Here is a 26,670-nt window from a genome sequence, read left to right on the forward strand (position 1 = left end):
TACTTTCATGATCAGGTTACGTGGGCCTAGACCATGAAGCTGCGTCCTTTTGCGATTCTTCGCGAGACCATGGGGGAGTCCCATGGGGAGTGCAGCTTTGCGAGTGCGCGCCGCTGTGGTCGATTCACGCATAAATCATCATCACGCGCCGCTCCTGCCGTAACCGGCGAATGGGAAGAGAAGGAAGACAAAGATCAGCCATAGCCCGTTCGGCGAGCAATGGCGTCGTTCTCTCACCGATCGCCGCAGCCGGAACCGATGCCGCAAGTCTCGGCGTTCTTGTCCAGGCTTCCAGTTTGGCAGCGGCCACCTCCTGGCATCCTCAAGACTCCACCGCGATTCTTCAGCCTGCCCAGAAGACACTCCGCAAAGACTTTGCGGTTCCAGGTGGACGAAAGGGCAGGTAAACCGGCGTCCGACGTCCGCCAGCATTCTTACGAGATGGCACAGGACCTGGCGTTGGCTGGTAGTTCGGTCATCCTAAGTCCCAGAGGCACACCTAAATCCGAGAAGAGTGAATCCTCGTCGACAACGTCGACTGAGAGCAGTTCCGACGACAAGCCGCATCCAAGGTACTGTTGATTAACCCTGTAATGTCCAACGTATCTGCAGAAAACTGCAGCAAACTGCAGAATATAAATGCAGAAAACTAAAGTAATGTTTAACAGTCTCGGAAGAGAACAGCAATTTACAATAGGTAGCGAGGCATTGGAAGTGGTAAGCGAATACATCTACTTAGGGCAGGTAGAGACGGCGGATCCGGATCATGAGACGGAAATAATCAGAAGAATAAGAATGGGCTGGGGTGCGTTTGGCAGGCATTCTCAGATCATGAACAGCAGGTTGCCATTATCCCTCAAGAGAAAAGTGTATAATAGCTGTGTCTTACCAGTACTCACCCACGGGGCAGAAACCTGGAGGCTTACGAAAAGGGTTCTACTTAAATTGAGGACGACGCAATGAGCTATGGAAAGAAGAATGATGGGTGTAACGTTAAGGGATAAGAAAAGAGCAGATTGGGTGAGGCTGATGATGATGATGATGTCCAACGTATCACACCCAGACACGGGCACCCCCACGAGGGCCTTCCTCACCCTCATCTGCCGTCACCATCATGTGGTGAGATGAGCGTGAAGGAGAATCGCCTTCTGGAAGATTTGTGAGGGTGAGGTGGAGGAGGGCAGATGTTGTGAGGTGACCGCGAGGAGGGTGCGGTGACGATGTGAGGCTGAATGAGAAAAAGACGATTCATATTGTTGAAGTGCAGAAAAGCCACTCAGATCATATGCGTAGTGAGTTTAAAGTCTTAAGTTTTGAAGTGGGCTGGCACAGATATACCGATATCTAGCACAGATATACCTCGAAGACAACTTTTACCGGACTAAAGTCATAAATGGCTGTTGATGTTAGCCGTAGCTAAAGCTATTGAAAGCTGTAGCCATTGAAAGCGGCAACGAAAACGGGAGGAGTGACTGCGACTTCTTCACGTCACTCTGAGATCATTGTTTTTTCATTGATCACCAGCGGTAAGCGCACTCGTTTATCCGAAGTAGACACCCTGGAATTACCATTTCTTGCTCTAATTAAATGGGCTAAAATTTGAGTTTGAGGATTTTCAGGCAGTGATAGCGTTTGCTGACATATGACAAACGAAACATCAAGATGGAGAAAAAAACATGTCGGTAATTTAGCTAGGGCTCGTCTACAGCACAAACAAACCTTGTTTGTTTTATTCTTAAAGGGCCCCTGAAACATTGTAGAGAAATTTTGTAGACGCGTAGGGTACGGCTACAGTAAAACATTAGCGCTACAATGTAAGCAAAGCGTCTCGTATTAAGAGAGCTACAGACGATTACAAGTTACTCCCCTGTCTGGCCATTCTTTTCATCCACAACTGATTCGCCGAGTGATCGGGGCTAAGCACCGCTTTCACTGGCTCTCCTTCGTGATGTGCTGTCTTGTCGTCTACTTAGAGCTGTCTTGGAGCCAGCACGCGAAGCCTATCCAACATCTGCGCTAGCCGCCTGGCCGTCCATCCCCCGCGAGAGCTATCCAAGCAGCGTGCGTTGCGAGCGTGCTGTCGCAGCATCGAGTGTGTCCGGTATTCCGGTAGCCGCAGGCGAGCTGGGCGTTTTGACCGTGCACGTTTGCGCCTCCGCATATCGGGTAAAACGCCCAGGCCCAATGCGCTTGCGCTTGCATTTACCCGAATACTGAACACACCAACACTCTCTATTGTGGTAGTAATCGTTCGGCTTGAAGTGACGGCCGCAACGCAAACACGTAGATGCTGGGGCCCATCGCATACCAACAGCCCGATGTGTTGCAGCCACATCGCTCGCATGTTGCCTTGCAGAGGGACACGATGTCGGAGCTTGACATGTCACCGATCACTAGATTTGCAGCCCACAACGTAACAAGGGCGATGCATGGTGCTCGCAAAAAAAGCGCGAGACCACCACAGACCGGGCAACTCGCGTCAACACGGAAGACGTTCTGACACAAGAAGACGAAACTTGCTGTGTGCCGGAAGTGCTTGAGAGTAGTGAAGAATTGTCCTTGTGTATACACTTTGTTAAATCATTTTTAATAGAAACAAGTTAACCAACATTCCAACTATTAGGAACATTTGGTCACCATAAAGGTTTAAAAATTATCGGTGACGCGACCTGGGTAGTTGGTCAATCAGATAGCTCGCCCAACTGACCTCAACTGGGATAACTACGTCAATTGGGAGGGGGCGGCTAAAAACACAGGGGCACGGTGCCGCTGTGATTGGTAGCGATGCGCATTTTTAAAAGCTCACAATAAATCGAACGCATTACGCGGAGCGCCTAAGTGTGTCACTTAATGATCCGAAGAACCTACGCTAGCGACTCAGTACGCTTGTACAAAATCGTCAAAATCGCTTCAGGGCCACTTTAAGCTCCCGCATGGCAACAAGAGTCGAGTGCCTTTATTTACAGTAAACATTCAGCTTAAGAGTTTTAGCTCAACCTCTACAACGTCGAGCTGCTGTGCTTATTCTCAAGAATAAGCACAGCAGAATAGTTGAATAGCTTAACACATAGTTGCTTAGCATAGGCATATTCAGGAATTCCTACGAATTCTCTGTTTTAATGTCCCTGTAGCCAGCCTCAAACATTCGGAATGAAAAAAAAAACCGCTAGAGATTTATTAGAAACATGACATCACTCAGTATACATACATTCATGTTCCATCTAGCTCGCCTTCCAAAGGCATGCATTGTAAGCAATAATGGTCAGCTTCGCGCTGTTAACAAACACACTTATTTCTGGAAAGGTATACGCTTCGACTTTTCAGTGCATTAATGTAGGGTCATTTAAGTGCCAGCGAAGTGTAGCAACTACTACTAAAGCTTTTACTTTGCCCACTGCCGATATGCAACCACTGCGGCATAAATGAAAGACCTGATCCTCCTGCTTGACGAAAGCAGCATTATTTACTGAGCCACCGCGGCTGGCATGCACTCAGGAAAATTCAGCTCTGATAACATGTTCGCACTTTAAGTGGCATTTCCTATTTCTGCAAACTAAACATCGCCGCCGCATGATTTACCGCCAGGAAAACAAGAACGAAACGTCTTAACATTGTTATACGCGGCGCTTGTACACGAACGCGAGAGCCATGCAGCTGAGTTGCATTTTGTTGAGCCTGAGTCGGAGTGAGCCCTGAGCAAAAAAATATATTATGTGAGCGAGTCTGTGTGAGCTCAGTTTATTTTGCTGACGTAAACACTAAGAACAACAGCTAAATTCGCGCCTGGGACGGCAATCTGATACTGGACACATAGGCGGAAAGTTTGAACTTTTCCTGGGGAGGGGGCGCGCCGAGTTCCGATGGGCGATATATATATATATATATATATATATATATATATATATATATATATATAAGCTTTAATAACAGTTGCCTATGAAGAAACTTCGTGTGACCTGAATTTTTCACTGAAGTGACCGCCTTATTTAGATCAGTATATCCCAGACCTCATAGTAGCAGACAGTTCAATTTCACAGCCCGCGTCCTCTCGCATCACCTAGGATCTGACTTCTCTCAGTTGTGTAAGCTTCCTTCGGGAAGTTGTTTTATACTTCGCTATCACTAATATTGCTTCGCCTTTCTGGAGAAACTGCAACATCCCTCTCTCTCTTTCTCTCCCTCTCTCTCTTTTTCGGTGAGTCCGAGTATAAGCGCTGCTCCGCATGACTGGTGTTGATTCTGATTTCGAGTGGATCCGGCTTGGCCTCATTTCAGTTACTGAGTGAATTATACAGGGCGTCCCAACTATCAAGCACCAAGACTTCAAAAAAGAGAAGTTGCGTTACTCGAAGAAAACCTAGTGCACATTGTTGACAGTGCAGTGAAGTAGCCGCCAGTAACTTTTTCGCTACTAAATTATGGGGTTTTACGTGCCAAAGGCTAATTCTGATTATGAGGCACGCCGTAGTGGGAGACTCCGGAAATTTCGACCACCTCAGGCTCTTTAACGTACACCTAAATCTAAGTACACGGGTGTTTTCGCATTTCGCCCCCATCGACAAAAAAAAAATATTTGGTGCAGTGATTGCCGAAAAAAAAAAACAACGATTTCTCCTTTCCAGTGTATTTGGATAGGAACTCCCGAGCTAAAGCTTCCTCTTAAAGCAACTGATCGTGGCTGGTTAACTTGAGCTCCCCTCCTTTGTACCTCCCCTTCCAGGGGCTTGAAGCGTCGTCACTCGCCGTCCCCGAGCGGCGGCCGCCGGAACAGCAGCGCCTGCGAAGTGAGCAGCGTGGCTCCCTACTGGATGCCCGATGAAATCCGCCATTACTTCCTCAACTACAATAACGACGAAGAGGAAAGCGGGGACGGAAGGGCCAAGCACCTCAAGAAGGGCGCCACAGCCAGCGCGTCAGCCTTGCAGCGCATTGGCCTCGAGCGTCCCCCACAGGATGAAGGTGTAAACGCCGAGGGCTGGAAGCGGTTCACCAGGCAGCCGCACAGCGTGCTCGCCACGCTCTGCTTTGCCGCCGCGTTCGCGCTCATCCTGGCGGCCATGTCGTCGGACGCGTACTCCGGCCTGGTGCACGGGGCCAAAGGGTACATCGTTGTCGCTTACTAAGTCAACGCCTCTGCATCCATAAAAATACCGTGGGCACATCCCCATCAGCCGTGAGGGAAGCGGGAAGAGTCGCAGAGTGCCAAATCAGGGCTGCAACAATGTAACTGACTGACCCTTATGTTCCAATGCTATTTCTTTTTCGTGATTCCTGGATTGTCCCAGCGATGCTCAGCCTACGTTATCACTAGGATTGGCTGGTCATGGTAGATGCTGAGAAAGGTATAATAATCCAGCTAAATGAATCCGTGCGTAATAAGCAGCCCAGCCTTGTAAATAAGGCAGGCTGTCTTATAGGCAGTCACGCGGGAACACTCGTGTGTGTTTTCGTACTCGCTGTTAGGCTTTTCTCAGTTGCGTTGGTGGTATAGCGCACATGTCAAGCTTGTCAAGGGAGTGACTGGCCGAATAGAGCAGCCTTCTAGCCAAGTTCCCAATTACTGATACGCACTTCGAATTTCGGACTCCCGTAAGTGCTACAGCAGTACGAATGCGCAGCCAAACAGGCTGTACCGGTCACGCAGGCTGTGATGTATCACCTTTTGCGAAATATTTAGGTTATCACAGGTGCACATTGTAGCCCCGATGAAACGTTTGCTCCTTCAATGTCACTTTATCTACATTATGAAGAGCCCGCGAAAACAATCAGAGTGTAGGCTTTGTTCGTATAAAAAAGTTTAAGAGAACCGTATCACATGGTCACTGCTCAATGAATTCACAACGAATAACAAGATGCACACCTTTTACTTGAAGTCGCACCTCGTACGGCTCGTTGGGAACCTCTACGATTTTGGCAGGGCCGTGCGGCGACGCAGAATTCGCATCGCGTGCGTCCGTAGCATTTAATCAGTTTCGCAAATTTTGTTAAAGGGTAAACAGACTCTCAGCGTTCAGAGCCCATATTTCATAATGTTCCTTTAACTTCCCAGAGACGAACGGACACCCGCGGTGGCTGGTGCTAGTGCCGCCTACAGCAGAGCTGCACAGCAGGAAAGTGCGTCAGGTAGAGTGGCGTCGTGGTCCAAAGAAGAACTCCCAGGCGAAAGAAAAGCAACGAAAGCGTCGAGAGTCGCGACCCGGCCGAGCACACGCTGGCACGAGGGCGTCGCCCTCGATGAGAAGAAAGATGAGGATGAGGAACAAGGCGGAGACCTGGTTCTGGAAGGTGGATTGGGGCCAGACCAAACAGAAACCGGCGTCGACGATGCCAGCAGAGGAGAACCTGCGCGGCCGCAGGTGACTGTGGGTCCCGGTGGCACACGAACAAACGCTGCCGAAGGTGTGCGCGGTTTCGGGGACGGCGAGGCCATGACATTGCAAAGCCAGGTAAGAATCAAAACTTAGCTGCACATCTTGGCCTGTGCCCGGATTCATAAAAACGACTTACGCTAGAATTGTTCGTAAGGAAAGGATTCAGCCAATCTTGATGCTGGGTATATCATTAACTAATGCGGCTAGTGAATGGCAGAGAGCACTTACGAACGAAACGTTTTGTGAATTAAGGCCCTGCATTTACGTAAGCCGTCTTACATTAGTATCGTTCATAAAAGCAGGTGCCAGCCAACCGTGACGTTGGACAAGTTATTATCGAATGTTGTTAGCGAACGTCAAAAAAATGAATTTATTTATATTAGCTTAGCTCCTCGTAACCACGGGTTTCTCACTGCGAAGTTGTCCCTGTGAACACAACCGTTTTCTCGACTTGTTTTGCAATGGCCTTCAGTGATACACTCGAACCTATTGGTAGGCTAGCCTGTTACTAGCTAGTCTCGTTCGCACGTCATCTTTCGTATGTCGCCTGTTTTGGTCCGTTTACCGGATTGAAGTCCTCATCAATATTGTGAAGCCCCAGGATGACAATAAAACAAGCGATCAGCACTTAAAAGATAAAGGGCTTCAAAGCCCCAAAACTGCACAGTGAGTGACGAATAAAGTGCGAGCATAACGAGCAGCCACGCATCCATTGTTGGACGGCAGGTAATCGAGCGCGTGCAAGCGGAGGAGAGCGCGCCGCTCCTCTAACCCGGCCATGGCTAGATGCGCATGGGTGGCGCGACTGATCGCATATGCGGCCCGCGTTATGTGTGGGCGGTGTTCTTCGGCGGGTTCCAGGGCTGAAGATGACTAGTGGCTTCATGCATGCCAACTACCTGCGCGCCCAATGTTGGAGGTCACCTAATCCCGAGTTTGGGAGACCGTGCACAACAGTGAAGCGAGCAGCTGCACCAAGCGAACGCACGCGCGCTCACCGCTGCCGGCGCTCCTCATCTCGCCAGCAGTGTGACAGCAAGTGCTCGAGGCCATCGAGTGAGATTTGTTCGTGTTTGTGTGTGCGTGCGTGGCACCATGCTTGTTTAGTTAGTAAGCGAATGTTTCCTGCAAGTTATCCGTTCTCCAAAATGAATAACCTTTATTTTTGAACTTGCCCGGTTATTTTATATGGCTCTGAGTGCTTCGCCTTTACGGAAAACTGCGACTTTTTACATTCAACAACCGTGTAAATGCGACCGCTATGGCCTGGAATTGAACCCACAACATTATGCTCAGCAGCAGAACGCCATAGCCATCACATAGCAGCACTTTGCTGTGAATTGTTTTTTTTTTTCTTTTTTGCCCTTGATGCTGTCGTTTTATGGTGAATAACACGCTTTAAAATGTGAGGAATAGCATCAAAATCCTCTTGGAGATTTGTAATCTCAGTGCCTCTTGCCCGAGGTATTCCATATGACATGGGAGAAGAAAAAAATACTCGAACCTCTTCGTATAGTATTGCTGCTACTGAAAGGGCTTGCGGGAAGCAGCTAATATCTGAATATCATATCTCACGGCACGTGGTCATGTCACTTACGTCAATGCTCTTGCTCATCAATTGCCTCATCAGATGCATGTTGACGAATGTGCGTTAGCGCGACGCAGCTGAGTTTGCTAAGGCGCCGTATTTAGGCGCCATACAGCATGTACTCTGAGATCGACGGCTGTTGCCTCTGAGATTTTAGTGCGCAGCTCCACCTCCTTACCGCCATTATTGCAGCGAAGCTGTTTATGGCTATGTTCTGGCGGATCTCGTCTCGAGTGCCGTCTCTCTCCCGACAATGCGCAATGCCGCAGCGCACGCTCTTCGGCGGCCACCTGTGCGGTGCACTAGAGCGCACGCCGTGATTGGCATAGCCGCGCTATAATAAAACGTCATTGTCTCCATCCACCAATCATCATCATCATCATCATCATCATCAGCCTGGTTACGCCCACTGCAGGGCAAAGGCCTCTCCCATACTTCTCCAACTGCCCCGGTCATGTGCTAATTGTGGCCATGTTGACCCTCCAAACTTCCTAATCTCATCTGCCCACCTAACTTTCTGTCGCCCCCTGCTACGCTTCCCTTCCCTCGGAATCCAGTCCGTAACCCTTAATGACCATCGGTTATCTTCCCTCCTCATTACATGTCCTGCCCATGCCCATTTCTTTTTCTTGATTTCAACTAAGATGTCATTAACGCGCGTTTGTTCCCTCACCCAATCTGCTCTTTTCTTATCCCTTAATGTTACACCTATCATTCTTCTTTCCATAGCCCGTTGCGTCGTCCTCAATTTAAGTAGAACCCTTTTCGTAAGCCTCCAGGTTTCTGCCCCGTACGTGAGTACTGGTAAGACACAGCTGTTATAAACTTTTCTCTTGAGGGATAATGGCAACCTGCTGTTCATGATCTCAGAATGCCTGCCAAACGCACCCCAACCCATTCTTATTCTTCTGATTATTTCACTCTCATGATCCGGATCAGCAGTCACTACCTGTCCTAAGTAGATGTATTCCCTTACCACTTCCAGTGCCTCGCTACCTATCGTAAACTGCTGTTCCCTTCCGAGACTGTTAAACATTACTTTAGTTTTCTGCAGATTAATTTTTAGTCCCACCCTTCTGCTCTGCCTCTCCAGGTCAGTGAGCATGCATTGCAGTTGGTCCCCTGAGTTACTAAGCAAGGCAATATCATCAGCGAAGCGCAAGTTACTAAGGTATTCTCCATTTACTCTTATCCCCAATTCTTCCCAATCCAGGTCTCTGAATACCTCCTGTAAACATGCTGTGAATAGCATTGGAGAGATCGTATCTCCCTGCCTGACGCCTTTCTTTATGGGGATTTTGTTGCTTTCTTTATGGAGGACTACAGTGGCTGTGGAGCCGCTATAGATATCTTTCAGTATTTTTACGTACGGCTCGTCTACACCCTGATTCCGCAATGCCTCCATGACTGCTGAGGTTTCGACTGAATCAAACGCTTTCTCATAATCAATGAAAGCTATATATAAAGGTCGGTTATATTCCGCACATTTTTCTATCACCTGATTGATAGTGTGAATATGGTCTATTGTTGAGTAGCCTTTACGGAATCCTGCCTGGTCCTTTGGTTGACGGAAGTCTAAGGTGTTCCTGATTCTATTTGCAATTACCTTAGTAAATACTTTGTAGGCAACGGACAGTAAACTGATCGGTCTATAATTTTTCAAGTCCTTGGCGTCCCCTTTCTTATGGATTAGGATTATGTTAGCGTTTTTCCAAGATTCCGGTACGCTCGAAGTCATGAGGCATTGCGTATACAGGGTGGCCAGTTTCTCTAGAACAATCTGCCCACCGTCCTTCAACAAATCTGCTGTTACCTGATCCTCCCCAGCTGCCTTCCCCCTTTGCATAGCTCCCAAGGCTTTCCTTACTTCTTCCGGCGTTACTTGTGGGATTTCGAATTCCTCTAGACTATTCTCTCTTCCATTATCATCGCGGGTTCCACTCGTACTGTATAAATCTCTATAGAACTCCTCAGCCACGTGAACTATCTCATCCATATTAGTAATGATATTGCCGGCTTTGTCTCTTAACGCATACATCTGATTCTTGCCAATTCCTAGTTTCTTCTTCTCTGCTTTTAGGCTTCCTCCGTTCCTGAGAGCTTGTTCAATTCTATCCATATTATACTTCCTTATGTCAGCTGTCTTACGCTTGTTGATTAACTTCGAAAGTTCTGCCAGTTCTATTCTGGCTGTAGGGTTAGAGGCTTTCATACATTGGCGTTTCTTGATCAGATCTTTCGTCTCATGCGACAGCTTACTGGTATCCTGTCTAACAGGGTTACCGCCGACTTCTATTGCACACTCCTTAATGATGCCCACAAGATTGTCGTTCATTGCTTCAACACTAATGTCCTCTTCCTGAGTTAAAGCCGAATACCTGTTCTGTAGCTTGATCTGGAATTCCTCTATTTTCCCTCTTACTGCTAACTCATTGATCGGCTTCTTATGTACCAGTTTCTTCCGTTCCCTCCTCAAGTCTAGGCTAATTCGAGTTCTTACCATTCTGTGGTCACTGCAGCGCACCTTACCGAGCACGTCCACATCTTGTATGATGCCAGGGTTAGCGCAGAGTATGAAGTCTATTTCAGTTCTAGTCTCGCCGTTCGGGCTCCTCCACGTCCACTTTCGGCTATCCCGCTTGCGGAAGAAGGTATTCATTATCCGCATATTATTCTGTTCCGCAAACTCTACTAATAACTCTCCCCTGCTATTCCTAGTGCCTATGCCGTATTCCCCCACTGCCTTGTCTCCAGCCTGCTTCTTGCCTACTTTGGCATTGAAATCACCCATCAGTACAGTGTATTTTGTTTTCACTCTACCCATCGCCGATTCCACGTCTTCATAGAAGCTTTCGACTTCCTGGTCATCATGACTGGATGTAGGAGCGTAGACCTGTACAACCTTCATTTTGTACCTCTTATTAAGTTTCAGAACAAGACATGCCACCCTCTCGTTAATGCTATAGAATTCCTGTATGTTACCAGCTATATTCTTATTAATCAGGAATCCGACTCCTAGTTCTCGTCTCTCCGCTAAGCCCCGGTAGCACAGGACGTGCCCGCTTCTGAGCACTGTATATGCTTCTTTTGGCCTCCTAACTTCACTGAGCCCTATTATATCCCATTTACTGCCCTCTAATTCTTCCAATAGCACTGCTAGACTCGCCTCACTAGATAATGTTCTAGCGTTAAACGTTGCCAGGTTCATATTCCAATGGCGGCCTGTCCACCAATCGTTCCGTATCATTTCCTTGTGACGTAGAGATCACGCCACTGCCTTTATCAGTTGCACTTTGGACTCGGCATGGCCAGGACGCGAGTCGTTCGATAGGAAGAACTGCGAGAATGCGATGAGAGCCTGCGCGCACAGAAGCACGAATGAGCTCGCCGACAACGTGAGGTCGCCCTTGTCGCTGCACTCAGACCGACAACATCGAGTGCCGGCGAAGCTCTTCCCAAAGAGCAACTCGCACGCGTCGAGCGCCGACGTGAGCAAAAGCATCATCATGGGAGATTTCAATGTCGATGTGAACAGACCCGACGGGGCGTCGATACTTACTTCATGTTGGAGCGCTTTCGGCCTCAACTGTTTCACCGATGCCACCATACCCGTCACTCGTCACCGATCGTGCATGGGCCTATAGCCTTCGGGAAGCACATTAACACAGTGAAAGTGCAACCACTTGTCCTGTACTATGCAGTGATGACAAGGCAGTGATTAAAATAGTCACTAAATAAATGATGACAACTGGGATCTTTGAGTAAATGTCTCCTTATATGCCCAATACCAAACTCATAATAGTGAAATTCAACACACCAAAGCCCCAACATAGCAAAACCAACCATAGCGCCCAGCTTCGCTTGACTTCCTTCTTCACAGGGTAGAAGGGCTCTGAATTTTTTGCGTGATTGTAGCTATTGCGCCGTCGAAACTTCAGACAAGATGTCAAGAACTAGTGCGAACGCTATAGTAAATCTTTCTGTCACAAGTGAAATTTTGGGTGATTGGACATTTCGGACGCACACATGACATACATGAGGTTTCGGACAAGAGGCCTGATTGGCTAGTGAAAACACTCAGTATAACTTGCTATCGCAAGTAAAGGACTAATACAATCATTATACGCAGGTGCCGGCAAAATCCGCGTGCGGAATGCCGCTGTTCGTTTACTGCCAGAGCCGCCGGCTGGAATTTTACTACAAAGGCTCGATTAATGCCTGTGTGTCCACTTCATCAGACAAGATCGTGGTGTGCAACCGCAGCCCCAACAGGTTTTCGTCGAAAGAAAGCTGCCTGCAGCACTGCATTGAGAAGCAGCAACCAGCCAAGCAGTGCCGTAAAAGTGCCGTGTTCTCAGAATGTACCAGGTCAGAGTGCATTTCGTTTCTTTCTCGGGGTGTAATCGAAGCCCAGCAACGAGGCAGCGAAACCTTTACAGCATTCGAAAACTTTAGTCACTCTCAGCATATGGAGCTCAGTTTATTGATTTAACTATCTTTCTAGGCGCCACAGCTTCATCTAAACCACACATGCGTTAAGTAAATATACTCACGAAAACTAACTTCATTAGGTTTAAAAGTTGCTTCACTTGAGGCGCCGCCTAAATTTCTAGTATTTATAGGAAGGTCAGCGCCGCCTTTTGGCTGCAGTCGCTGCGCTTGGTTAACGCTAAGCTATGAAGTCGGTCGCGACGACGGGGGTTATTCAAGCAACCGTTAAGGACTGTAGCGAGTGAAGCTCCTTGATCATTCAGGAAGTGTTCATCACGAGCCCATTTTTAAATCCAGTGCCGGACGAAAGCATCTCCCAGCGATCTCCAATTACCCATGTCTTGCGCTGGCTGATCCCAACTTGCGCTTGTCGATTTCCTAATTTTATCCACTCCACGCCTCATTTTCTCCCGTCCCCGACACCTCTTCCCTTCCCTTGATACCCATTTTGTAACTCTAATGGTCCGCCGGTTATCTGCCCTACGCATTACATGGCCTGCCCAACTCCATTTTTTTCTCTTAATGCCTATTAGAATATCGGCTTTCGCCATTTGCTCAATGATCCACCCCACTCTCTGCCTGTCTCGTAACGTTGCGCCAATCGTTCTTTGCACGGTGCTTAACTTGTTCGAGAGAGAGAGAGAGATAAACGGGATGGGAAAGGCAGGGAGATTCTTGTGAACCTGTGCGAGAAAAAGAAAGAAATAATTATTCCCAAATATCGACCATTTGTGTCCCGATTTTTCTTGCTCTTCTCATGCATGTTTATACTGCGTCAAATGCTGCCTATTTAAATAAGTTCATATCAAAATGAACGATATATACAACATACCGCCAAATCTCAACTTGAAGACAACGCTTTTTGTATGCGTCGAGCATATGCCTTCTCAGTACCATACGAATGCGCGCGGCTATCTCGAGATAGTTATAATTGTAGTCAATATATCAGCCACCGGTGCGCCGTACATACTATCGGGCATCTGCAGTAAGCGGAACAACACTAATACTTAATAGATAGAAAGTTAGAAACTGTCTAATCGAACGTTTTGCAAAGCACTTTACAGCTTTCTAATCGGAATACTTTGCCTAACTTCGTTAAGTTTGGTTAATTAATGTTGACTAATTATGGAATTAAACAGAATAGGTACTGAGAAGGCATATGCTCGACGCATATGCTCGACGCGGAGTGGCCAATATTTCTGAAGAAAAAAGAAAACTTGTACCGACAGCGACAGCCTGCTCTATGGGAGAGGCGCTGCCATGCCGTCGTTTTTACCTTCCGCATTGGTCACGCGACGAGATATACAGGGTGTCCCAGCTAACTTTAGCCAGAGTTTAAAAGTATGCCGACGTGCTCTAAGGCGACGCAAGCAAGTGCATGTTGCGGACTATTGTATGGAGTAAGTGGCACTATTTTTTTTTGTATTCTGCTTAATAATTAACCAAGATGAATTAAGCAACTTCTGAAGCGACTAAGTTAAGCAAAAAATTCAAATCAGATAGTTGTAAAGTGCTTTGCAAAAAGTCCGATTAGACAGTTTCTAACTTTCTATCTGTTAGGTATTAGTGTTTTTCCGCTTACTGCAGATACCATGCGACTTGCCCGCTTGCTCGTCGTGATCGCAGCGCTGTCAAACGTTTCTCGTACAAACGAACAGAATCTAGCAGGGCGTGCTGCCGCTTAAAAGGCGACAGGGTTGGCTGTGCGATTTGCGCCACCTATGTGCTTCCCTCGGAGCGGTTCATGAGAGTGATAAACAGGCGCAGCGGCAGCACACCCGAATCAATGTTATGTTCGTTTGTACGCGGAGCGTTTGGCAGCGCTGAAATTACGGCGCACAAGCGGGCATGTCACGTGGCATTTTTTTTTTCGCGGGCATCTGCAGTAAGCGGAACAACGCTAATACTTAATAGATAGAAAGTTAGAAACTGTCTAATCGAACGTTTTGCAAAGCACTTTACAGCTTTCTAATCGGAATAATTTGCCTAACTTCGTTAAGTTTGGTTAATTAATGTTGACTAATTATGGAATTAAACAGAATACAAAAAATAGTGTGACTTAATACAATAGTCAGCAACATCCATTTGGTCGCGTCGTCTTAGGGTACATCGGCATATTGTTAAACTCTGGCTAAAATTAGCTGGGACACCCTGTATATCCGTTTTCGACAAGATGTATATATCACCTTGAAATTTAACGTTCACATATACTTTCCTCTTTTACGACCCGCGGTGTTGGCTCTGCCTATATCGCGGTTCGACTGAACACGAGGTCGCATGTTCGACTCCCAGCCGTGGAGGTCGAATTCTGACAGCTGGGGCGCAGTGCAAATACGTTCATGCGGCGCGTTTCGGGTACACGTTAAAGAATCTCGTGTGGTCAAATAGAAGCAGTCAAACAGAAGAAGACAACGATGAGCGGACGCACCCCACGTCGGCTCCGTGTTTCTCGAGTGAGTCTTGGCGGACAATCACCAAACTCATCAGAAAAACCACCACGGATCGACGCAGCAAGTCACCGCCATCGCCCTGACACCTAATTCAGGTGGGAGGACCGATCTTTGACCTAATTACGCCGGCACGGCAGCCGTTGGCGGCTTCGCCGCATCTCTGGCGACGTGGCTTTCCGCGTGCTCAGAGGGCAGGAATTTTAGCAAGATAGAAGTATCAGTCGAAGGAGAAGACATTACGCAGGAAGTCTACGAGGATAGCACAGGCTGGCGTCCACTTATACAACGTAAAGCCAAGGAATCAACGCCACAGCGACAACACGTGCCACCCCAGTTGACGGGAGATGGCAAAAAACAGATAGAGCGGCGTATACGACAAATCGCCAAGGCGAACAGAATGCCGTAATTATACCCAAGGAGGATTACAAGATAATAGTAAGACCAAGAGAGGGTTTTCGAGTCTCCGACTACACGAGCACCCACATTGTCCAAAGCATCGTCAAGGCGGCCAGCGTGCCCGAAGAGCCACAAGAGCAAGACACGATATGTGTCAACTATCAACAGAACATAATAGTGATTAGCACTCCCAATGAAGAACACGCCGACGAGTACAAGAAGATCCTTTGCATCAGGACGAATACACAGAAATATGAAGCCAGCGCTTACAAAGCGGCCCCGGACAATACATCCAAAAGAGTGATCCGAGGCATAGGACTGGAAGACAGTGCACAAGACATCGTGAGAAAAGTAATAACTCCAAGAAATAATTCAGCAATCGCCGCCAAGAGAATGTGCAACACAACAAACGCGATTGTTTTGTTCGACGGATACAAGGTCCCAAGCTACGTGAGATACGGTGCTGCCTTGTTGCGGTGTACGCTATACAAGAAACAAGTGGACATGTGATACCAATGTGGACAATTAGGACACAGAGCCGACGTGTGTCCTAACCACGACGACAAGATTTGCCGAAGACGCGGGTTGGCAGACCCTCCCGAAAAGCATGAATGCAAGGCTAAGTGGCAGCTATGGATCACCATACAGCAGATCGAGAATGCAAGGCAAGATACAAGATCCCCTTCCTGGTGGAGAAACGTCTCTGGGAAAGAATTAAACAAGAAAGAGACAAAGAAGAAGAAAACAACACGACGCAAGATGAGACGTATGGCCTAAGCATTCTGAAGAATCAGCCGGAACCCCCTTCGAAACCTTCGAAAGAAGGGCGTAGCAGATCCAGGTCCAGGAGCAGAGGCAGGTCGAGGTCCAAAATCAGGTCGAGCAGGTCCAGGTCTAGCTCCAGGAGCAGAGCCAGGTCCAAGGAACCTTGGCCAAGGAACCCCTCAGTTCTGGAGGCACCACGCCAACACCAACGGTCAGCTGGGCAAGCGCGGTCGAGGGGAAGCGCGCGGAGGCGGAGGCTGCAGCTAATCATAAATTAGAGGAAGAGCTGGCACAGCTAAAACAAGTCGTTGCAGCAATGAAACAACAAATGGCAGTATTGAGTGAGGAGAATAGGTGATTAAAACAAGAAGTTCACAACCAGCAAGTTGAAAACCGAAAACAGAGCGAAAGTTCAAGAAACACAATGGAGAGCGAGAATGTGAACATGGAAGAAAACAGCGATACTCCAGAACCCAAACGCGAAACAGCAGAGATTATTGAGAACAACGGGAACAAACCCAAGAAAACTAAAACCGCAAGCATAAGAAAGGAACGTCTAGAAGAATTTGAACCCAGACTTGAGCAAAACATAGAAGAGCGCATGAGCCAGATGGAAGAATCAATTAAGGCGGCCATGGTCAGCATAGTCACACAACAACTACAACCTGTACAGGGACATCTTGAGAATATAAACGCAAGAGTATCGAGGTTAGAAGAAAGAATGGACGCTGTAGCCCCTCCAAAGGAAATAGAGTCCAGGCAACTCCGAAGTCTTCCTTACTGCTCAGCCCGTCGATACTAGACCCGACGGCCTCTACTATCACAGCGTAATCATGGCCAGGCAAAGAAAAAGCAGATATACCATATGGCAATGAAATTGCAGAAGTTACCGAAATAAAAAAAATCGAATCTGTATCAATACCTAAAAATAAAAGATAAGCCGGACGTAATAATTCTACAAGAAACGAATGGTCTCGCCAGACTGTCAGGGTACCAATCCATAGGCAATGCCGTAGGAGAAACCAAGGCCCTTACCACCCTAGTCAGAAGAGACCATAGAGTTGTACAATATGATACACGAGTCACAGACATACACAACATACTAATTGAAATTATACCATCAAGGAAGACAAATAATAGTATATTCATGCTAAACGTATACAGTGGTCCAAAATTCAAGAGGCACAGATTCTTAACACTATTCAAACGCACGCTCAACATAGCAGGTGACCGGAAGGTGATAAGGTGGAGACGTTGGGGTACAAGTACATCCCCACCAAAGGCAAAAATATATGGCTCGAGTCTCAACAGGAAGGTGTAACCCTTGTCACGGGCCCAGCAACGCCCACATGGCAAGGCAACAGCGTCTGTGACGACTCTCCACCAGACCTCACCTTCGCTAAGAATATACAATCCATAAGATGGCTAAATACACAGGAAGAACTGGGGAGCGACCACTCCATAATCGAAATCCAGCTCAATGGAGGCCCCGACAAACGCACGGGTATTCAACTCAAGTTAGTTGATTGGGTTAAATTCAGAAAAATAAGGGAAGAGAGGAACATAGAAACCATTACAGACCTTGACCAATGGACAGCCAGCCTAAAGGAAGACATCTCCAAATCAACGAAGGTGATCCCACAAGATACTCAGCTAGAGGCGATAGACAGCAGGCTCTCGCACATGTGGGAGGCCAAACAAGGACTACAGAAACGATGGAAAACGCAGAAACATAAAAGATTAAGGAAGAAGATAGTCTTACTAAACAAAGAAATAGAACAATATGTACAACAGCTCCAAAGACGACAATGGGAGGAACTATGCACGGAGATGGATGAGCAACTTAGCACGAGCAAGACGTGGAGGTTACTCAAATATGTCCTTAACCCAGAGGAAACAAAAGCGGTGCACAGGCAAAACATGCACAAGATCCTATACTCGTATAAAGGAACAGAGCAAGAATTTTTGAAAGAGGTCGCACTCAAATACATATAACAGACATCGACGTGTATTCATCCCGAATACGAGGGGGAACAGAACTCCGACCTCGATGAAGAGTTTAGCGAAGCAGAAATAACAGCAGTCCTGCACAAACTCAACACCAAATCGGCACTGGGCCCAGACGCCGTTACAAACAAGACACTCAGAAACCTGGACGACGCGTCCATTGGTAAACTAACAGAATTTTCAACGAGTGCTGGAAACAAGGAAAGATACCGCAGCAGTGGAAGACGGCACAAGTCATCCTAATACCAAAGCCTGGCAAACAACTACAACTCGGGAATCTAACCCCCGTGTTCAGAAATTCAACTTAAGTTGAAGCCCATGCTTGACTTGATCTAAGTGATGCCTATCGTGAACGCGTCGAAGGAAACGCAGGCAGCGTTTTGGGCACGTTAACGCCAGGCGTCATCTAAATCAAGTCAAGCATGGGCCTCGACTTAAGTTACATTTATGAATACGGGGGTAAGACCCATATATTTAACTTCCTGCGTGGGCAAACTAATGTAGCATGCCTTCCTCGCGAAGCTCACCAACTACATAGAAGACAATGACTTACTCCCAAATACAATGATAGGATTCTGAAGAAACCTGTCTACACAAGACGCCATGCTGCAACTGAAGCACCAAGTAATAGACGAACCTGGGAGATCGACTCGAGCCATCCTCGGGCTAGATCTCAAGAAGGCATTCGACAATGTGGCACACCAAACCATACTGCACCAAATCAGCAACCTTGGCTTGGGCGAGTGGTAGGAGATCGTATGTCCGAGAAAGCGCCTATAGGCAGTGAAGGCACACCACAGGGATTGGTTTTATCGACTATGCTCTTTAACCTGGCTCTGATTGGTCTTCCTAGCAAATTACAAAGAATCGAAGGACTTAACCACACCACCTATGCAGACGACAGCACGCTATGAATAAACGATGGCAGTGATGGATCGATTGAACAGAGACTACAAGAAGCTGTTGAAACAGTCGAGAAATACCTAGAAGGCACCGGTCTAACATGCTCGGCCGAAACAGTTGACCTGTTTCAGTACATACCAACGCTAAAGGGGAAACCTCCCAAGAACTACAACACACAAAGCTACAAAGACATACAACTGATGACCCAAGATGGACAAACCACACCCAAAGTCGAGAAGATAAGGGTGTTGGGAATGATCATAGAAGCCAAGGGCACCAACGGAGAAACTATTCGCAACATCGAAGCCAAAGTTCCTTAGACGATGCGATTGATCGAGAGAATCACCAACAGGCACGAGGGAATGAAAGAAGCAAGCGTCATTAGAATCATCCAGGCGTTCGTCATAAGTCAGATCACGTATGTGGCGCCATACCACAGATGGGGCGCCACTGAAAGCTAGACGGCCTGATTAGGAAGATATATAAACAAGCGATTGGACTCTTGCTAAGCACGAGCACGGCGAAACTCCTAGAGCTGGGACTACACAACACGCTAGAGGAGCTAATAGAAGCGCAACGTAGAGCGCAATACGAATGCCTCTCCAAGACGTCGGCGGGCAGACACATCCTAGGTAAATTAGGGATCCGCTACCACACACAACACGGAGACAAACGGGACATACCCAAGGAAATAAGGGCCAAAGTCACGGTACCCCCCTTACACAAGAATATGTATCCTGTGCACCACAAGGGCAGGAGAAAAAGCAGGGCAAAGAACATGGCGAAGAACTACGGAAGGAACAAGGACGCGGTCTTTGTAGACGTTGCACGTTGCAAACACAAACGCAGCTTTGTCTCAGCAGTACTTAACCACAACAGTCAATGCTGCAGAAGCTTGACTGTAGACACTACACGCATCGAACCGGCGGAGGAAGCCGCTATAGCGTTAGCCATAGCACAAACTAACGCATACTATATAATCAGTGATTTCCAGATGGCAGTGCGCAACTTCGCGAACGGTCGGATCTCAGCTGAGGCGCTAAACATACTCAGAAAAGGCAAACCAACAAGAGAAGACAGATGCGTCCAAATCCGATGGATACCAGCCCACACCACCGACTCAACGGGAGAGGACAACCCTAACGCGGCGGCACACAAGTAGCTCGAGGAGAGACTTTCCGAGCTGCGACGAACGTAGACCTCTCGGCAGGGCCATCCGAGGTATGGGAATGGGACGACAGTATGAGCAGGTTCAACGACATCAATAACCATTACAAGATGCAAAGATGCACTTATCCACCACCCTATCCACAACTCACTAGATCGCAAGCGGTCTAATGGCGACAATTACAAACCAAATCATACAAGAGCCCCATACTAATGCACGCTATTTATCGAGACATATACACAACAGATAGATGCAAAGTGTCTGGCACCAGAGCCACACTAGAACACATACTATGGGAATGCCAAGAGCTAATACAGAACAATGGCAGCTCAGCCTTCATCCACAGCCTCCGCGCGCGATGGCAAGCCGCGCTGCTCAGCTCCAACCTGGAAAACCAGCTCTGGGCAGTCCAGCGGGCAAAGGAAGCCGCCGAAAGGCAAGAACTCTTGGCAGTAACCTCGGCGGGTGCCCCAGCCCACTAACTCGCCGGACGCGAATCGCTCTGATTCGAAAAAAGTTTTCCTACCGACCGACCGACCGACCGACCGACCGACCGACCGACCGACCGACCGACCGACCGACCGACCGACCGACCGACCGACCGACCGACCGACCGACCGACCGACCGACCGACCGACCGACCGACCGACCGACCGACCGACCGACCGACCGACCGACCGACCGACCGACCGACCGACCGACCGACCGACCGACCGACCGACCGACCGACCGACCGACCGACCGACCGACCGACCGACCGACCGACCGACCGACCGACCGACCGACCGACCGACCGACCGACCGACCGACCGACCGACCGACCGACCGACCGACCGACCGACCGACCGACCGACCGACCGACCGACCGACCGACCGACCGACCGACCGACCGACCGACCGACCGACCGACCGACCGACCGACCGACCGACCGACCGACCGACCGACCGACCGACCGACCGACCGACCGACCGACCGACCGACCGACCGACCGACCGACCGACCGACCGACCGACCGACCGACCGACCGACCGACCGACCGACCGACCGACCGACCGACCGACCGACCGACCGACCGACCGACCGACCGACCGACCGACCGACCGACCGACCGACCGACCGACCGACCGACCGACCGACCGACCGACCGACCGACCGACCGACCGACCGACCGACCGACCGACCGACCGACCGACCGACCGACCGACCGACCGACCGACCGACCGACCGACCGACCGACCGACCGACCGACCGACCGACCGACCGACCGACCGACCGACCGACCGACCGACCGACCGACCGACCGACCGACCGACCGACCGACCGACCGACCGACCGACCGACCGACCGACCGACCGACCGACCGACCGACCGACCGACCGACCGACCGACCGACCGACCGACCGACCGACCGACCGACCGACCGACCGACCGACCGACCGACCGACCGACCGACCGACCGACCGACCGACCGACCGACCGACCGACCGACCGACCGACCGACCGACCGACCGACCGACCGACCGACCGACCGACCGACCGACCGACCGACCGACCGACCGACCGACCGACCGACCGACCGACCGACCGACCGACCGACCGACCGACCGACCGACCGACCGACCGACCGACCGACCGACCGACCGACCGACCGACCGACCGACCGACCGACCGACCGACCGACCGACCGACCGACCGACCGACCGACCGACCGACCGACCGACCGACCGACCGACCGACCGACCGACCGACCGACCGACCGACCGACCGACCGACCGACCGACCGACCGACCGACCGACCGGCTGGTCAAATATAATCTGTAGCTTCCACGTTCCTGGCAATTCTCGATGGAAAGGTCGTCGAACCGCACACGATCATCTGGTTTCCTGCTCATATGGGAGAAAAGCAACGGTGCTCCCGCGAAAATCAACGAATCTACCCACAATGCTGCACGAGGACTTGCCAAACGTGCAGCCATAAGGCATGAAGATGCTGAAGTTCCAGATTGCAGGGACCACCTCCTCACGTACAAAAAGCACTTCTACCTAGGACGCCAGGCACCCCCCCCCGTACAGTAAACTAAATAGAGCTCAGACCATTACGCTAAGTGCCTTGCAAACAAGAACCTACCCGAGCCCGCTTCAAATCAACAAGATCTATCCGGAGTTATCTACACCTACAACATGCGATAAATGTAACGACAACATAGATCTTAGTCACATGCTCTGGCGTTGCTCCGCGTTACGCAGCGACAAGGACAACACTGAAGAGCGGTGGGATGCAGCTCCACGCAGTCTCACGTTCGAAGAATAGCTGACAATCCAACGGGCCCGTGAAGTAGCCAAAAGGCTTGGGCTTTCGGTCCCAACGTGGATGCGGCCCGCTGAGGGCTAGGAAGCTAGTGCGACCTAATGAACCACAATAAAGTTTTTCCATCTATCCGTCCATCCATCTTCCCTTCATCCCTCCCTCCCGAAAAAAAAAGATAAGAAAAAACTACGGCGTCTGTCAAGCAAGAAATACGACTTCAACCACTTGCTCTCCGACGCAGCCAGAAGTGTTTCACGGTCTCATCTTCCGGCCGAGAACAGATTTGCAACGAAGAGTTGCCATAAAATCTAGATCAGTGTTGCACTCTTTCTCTTCGCGCACCCATGGTTTCGTAACAGGCTGTGAACATTAAAAGTATTTCTAGCCGCTATGTGTAATGGAGAAAGCAGTTTTTAAAACACGTTATTTGGCTTGAATACAAAGACCAAGACATACAGTCTACCAAAACTCAATAAATTTGCAAGTCACGATAGCATGTGAGTATTTCCTGAGGCCGCTGCATTCATTTCAGACAGCCGACATGGCAATGTAGCGTTAGCTGCTACCAGCACAATAAATACGCGAATGTCCTTTGGCGTGCAGCGCAAGTACGCACTGCAGCCGCTATCATCGTTCGAGACTCGCGCCCCAAAGTCTTTATACCAGTTTAGAAGAACTTGTTGTTGGGCGAGTCGGTAGATATTAGCGAACATTTTTTAACTGCGCGAACAAACGAACCACAAAGACAGCATGGGACATGGACGGGCGCAGATCTCCGGAACACGGTTTACAGGAGTGGGGACACAAAAACCATAGCCCGCTGTAGAACATATGTAGTTTAGAAGAACTTGTTAGGCGAGTTGGTAGATATTAGCGAACATTGTTTAACTGCGCGAACAAACGAACCACAAAGACAGCATGGGACATGGACGGGCGCAGATTTCCGGAACACGGTTTACAGGAGTGGGAACACAAAAACCATAGCCCGCTGTAGAACATATGTACTTTAGAAGAACTTGTTGTTGGGCGAGTTGGTAGATATTAGCGAACATTGTTTAACTGCGCGAACAAACGAACCACAAAGACAGCATGGGACATGGACGGGCGCAGATTTCCGGAACACGGTTTACAGGAGTGGCAACACAAAAACCATAGCCCGCTGTACAACATATGTAGTTTAGAAGAACTTGTTGTTGGGCGAGTTGGTAGATATTAGCGAACATTGTTTAACTGCGCGAACAAACAAACCACAAAGACAGCATGGGACATGGACGGGCGCAGATTTCCGGAACACTGTTTACAGGAGTGGGAAGACAAAAACCATAGCCCGTTGTAGAACATATGTAGTTTAGAAGAACTTGTTTTTGGACGAGTTTGTAGATATTAGCGAACATTGTTTAACTGCGCGAACAAACGAACCACAAAGACAGCATGGGACATGGACGGGCGCAGATTTCCGGAACACGGTTTACAGGAGTGGGAACACAAAAACCATAGCCCGCTGTAGAACATATGTAGTTTAGAAGAACTTGTTGTTGGGCGAGTTGGTAGATATTAGCGAACATTGTTTAACTGCGCGAACAAACGAACCACAAAGACAGCATGGGACATGGACGGGCGCAGATTTCCGGAACACTGTTTACAGGAGTGGGAACACAAAAACCATAGCCCGCTGTAGAACATATGTAGTTTAGAAGAACTTGTTGTTGGGCGAGTTGGTAGATATTAGCGAACATTGTTTAACTGCGCGAAGAAACGAGCCACAAAGACAGCATGGGACATGGACGGGCGCAGATTTCCGGAACACTGTTTACAGGAGGGGGAACACAAAAACCATAGCCCGCTGTAGAACATATGTAGTTTAGAAGAACTTGTTGTTGGGCGAGTTGGTAGATATTAGCGAACATTGTTTAACTGCGCGAAGAAACGAACCACAAAGACAGCATGGGACATGGACGGGCGCAGATTTCCGGAACACGGTTTACAGGAGTGGCAACACAAAAACCATAGCCCGCTGTAGAACATATGTAGTTTAGAAGAACTTGTTGTTGGGCGAGTTGGTAGATATTAGCGAACATTGTTTAACTGCGCGAACAAACAAACCACAAAGACAGCATGGGACATGGACGGGCGCAGATCTCCGGAACACTGTTTACAGGAGTGGGAACACAAAAACCATAGCCCGCTGTAGAACATATGTAGTTTAGAAGAACTTGTTGTTGGGCGAGTTGGTAGATATTAGCGAACATTGTTTAACTGCGCGAACAAACAAACCACAAAGACAGCATGGGACATGGACGGGCGCAGATTTCCGGAACACGGTTTACAGGAGTGGGAACACAAAAACCATAGCCCGCTGTAAAACATATGTACTTTAGAAGAACTTGTTGTTGGGCGAGTTGGTAGATATTAGCGAACATTGTTTAACTGCGCGAACAAACGAACCACAAAGACAGCATGGGACATGGACGGGCGCAGATTTCCGGAACACGGTTTACAGGAGTGGCAACACAAAAACCATAGCCCGCTGTACAACATATGTAGTTTAGAAGAACTTGTTGTTGGGCGAGTTGGTAGATATTAGCGAACATTGTTTAACTGCGCGAACAAACAAACCACAAAGACAGCATGGGACATGGACGGGCGCAGATTTCCGGAACACTGTTTACAGGAGTGGGAAGACAAAAACCATAGCCCGTTGTAGAACATATGTAGTTTAGAAGAACTTGTTTTTGGGCGAGTTTGTAGATATTAGCGAACATTGTTTAACTGCGCGAACAAACGAACCACAAAGACAGCATGGGACATGGACGGGCGCAGATTTCCGGAACACGGTTTACAGGAGTGGGAACACAAAAACCATAGCCCGCTGTAGAACATATGTAGTTTAGAAGAACTTGTTGTTGGGCGAGTTGGTAGATATTAGCGAACATTGTTTAACTGCGCGAACAAACGAACCACAAAGACAGCATGTGACATGGACGGGCGCAGATCTCCGCAACGCTGTTTACAGGAGTGGGAACACAAAAACCATAGCCCGCTGTAGAACATATGTAGTTTAGAAGAAGTTGTTGTTGGGCGAGTTGGTAGATATTAGCGAACATTGTTTAACTGCGTGAACAAACGAACCACAAAGACAGCATGGGACATGGACGGGCGCAGATTTCCGGAACACGGTTTACAGGAGTGGGAACACAAAAACCATAGCCCGCTGTAGAACATATGTACTTTAGAAGAACTTGTTGTTGGGCGAGTTGGTAGATATTAGCGAACATTGTTTAACTGCGCGAACAAACGAACCACAAAGACAGCATGGGACATGGACGGGCGCAGATTTCCGGAACACGGTTTACAGGAGTGGCAACACAAAAACCATAGCCCGCTGTAGAACATATGTAGTTTAGAAGAACTTGTTGTTGGGCGAGTTGGTAGATATTAGCGAACATTGTTTAACTGCGCGAACAAACAAACCACAAAGACAGCATGGGACATGGACGGGCGCAGATTTCCGGAACACTGTTTACAGGAGTGGGAAGACAAAAACCATAGCCCGTTGTAGAACATATGTAGTTTAGAAGAACTTGTTGTTGGGCGAGTTGGTAGATATTAGCGAACATTGTTTAACTGCGCGAAGAAACAAACCACAAAGACAGCATGGGACATGGACGGGCGCAGATTGCCGGAACACGGTTTACAGGAGTGGGAACACAAAAACCATAGCCCGTCGTAGAACATATGTAGTTTAGAAGAACTTGTTGTTGGGCGAGTTGGTAGATATTAGCGAACATTGTTTAACTGCGCGAACAAACGAACCACAAAGACAGCATGGGACATGGACGGGCGCAGATTTCCGGAACACGGTTTACAGCAGTGGGAACACAAAAACCATAGCCCGTCGTAGAACATATGTAGTTTAGAAGAACTTGTTGTTGGGCGAGTTGGTAGATATTAGCGAACATTGTTTAACTGCGCGAAGAAACGAACCACAAAGACAGCATGGGACATGGACGGGCGCAGATTTCCCGAACACTGTTTACAGGAGTGGGAACACAAAAACCATAGCCCGCTGTAGAACATATGTAGTTTAGAAGAACTTGTTGTTGGGCGAGTTGGTAGATATTAGCGAACATTGTTTAACTGCGCGAAGAAACGAACCACAAAGACAGCATGGGACATGGACGGGCGCAGATTTCCGGAACACGGTTTACAGGAGTGGCAACAC

General features: G+C 48.8%; 1 protein-coding gene across 1 annotated transcript in view; it reads left to right on the forward strand.

Moving 5' to 3' along the window:
* Positions 1-232: 232 nt before the first annotated feature.
* LOC126548577 (uncharacterized) overlaps positions 233-26,670 on the forward strand; it is a 30,891-nt gene continuing 4,453 nt past the window's right edge. Inside the window, exons 1-4 of the mRNA XM_050196824.2 lie at positions 233-572; positions 4,721-5,101; positions 6,050-6,446; positions 12,089-12,327. Coding sequence (XP_050052781.2) covers positions 259-572; positions 4,721-5,101; positions 6,050-6,446; positions 12,089-12,327 — 1,331 coding nt within the window. The 5' untranslated portion in view covers positions 233-258. The remainder of the gene's footprint in view (positions 573-4,720; positions 5,102-6,049; positions 6,447-12,088; positions 12,328-26,670) is intronic.

This window comes from Dermacentor andersoni, chromosome 1 (assembly GCF_023375885.2).
Source record: "Dermacentor andersoni chromosome 1, qqDerAnde1_hic_scaffold, whole genome shotgun sequence".
Classification (NCBI taxonomy): domain Eukaryota; kingdom Metazoa; phylum Arthropoda; class Arachnida; order Ixodida; family Ixodidae; genus Dermacentor; species Dermacentor andersoni.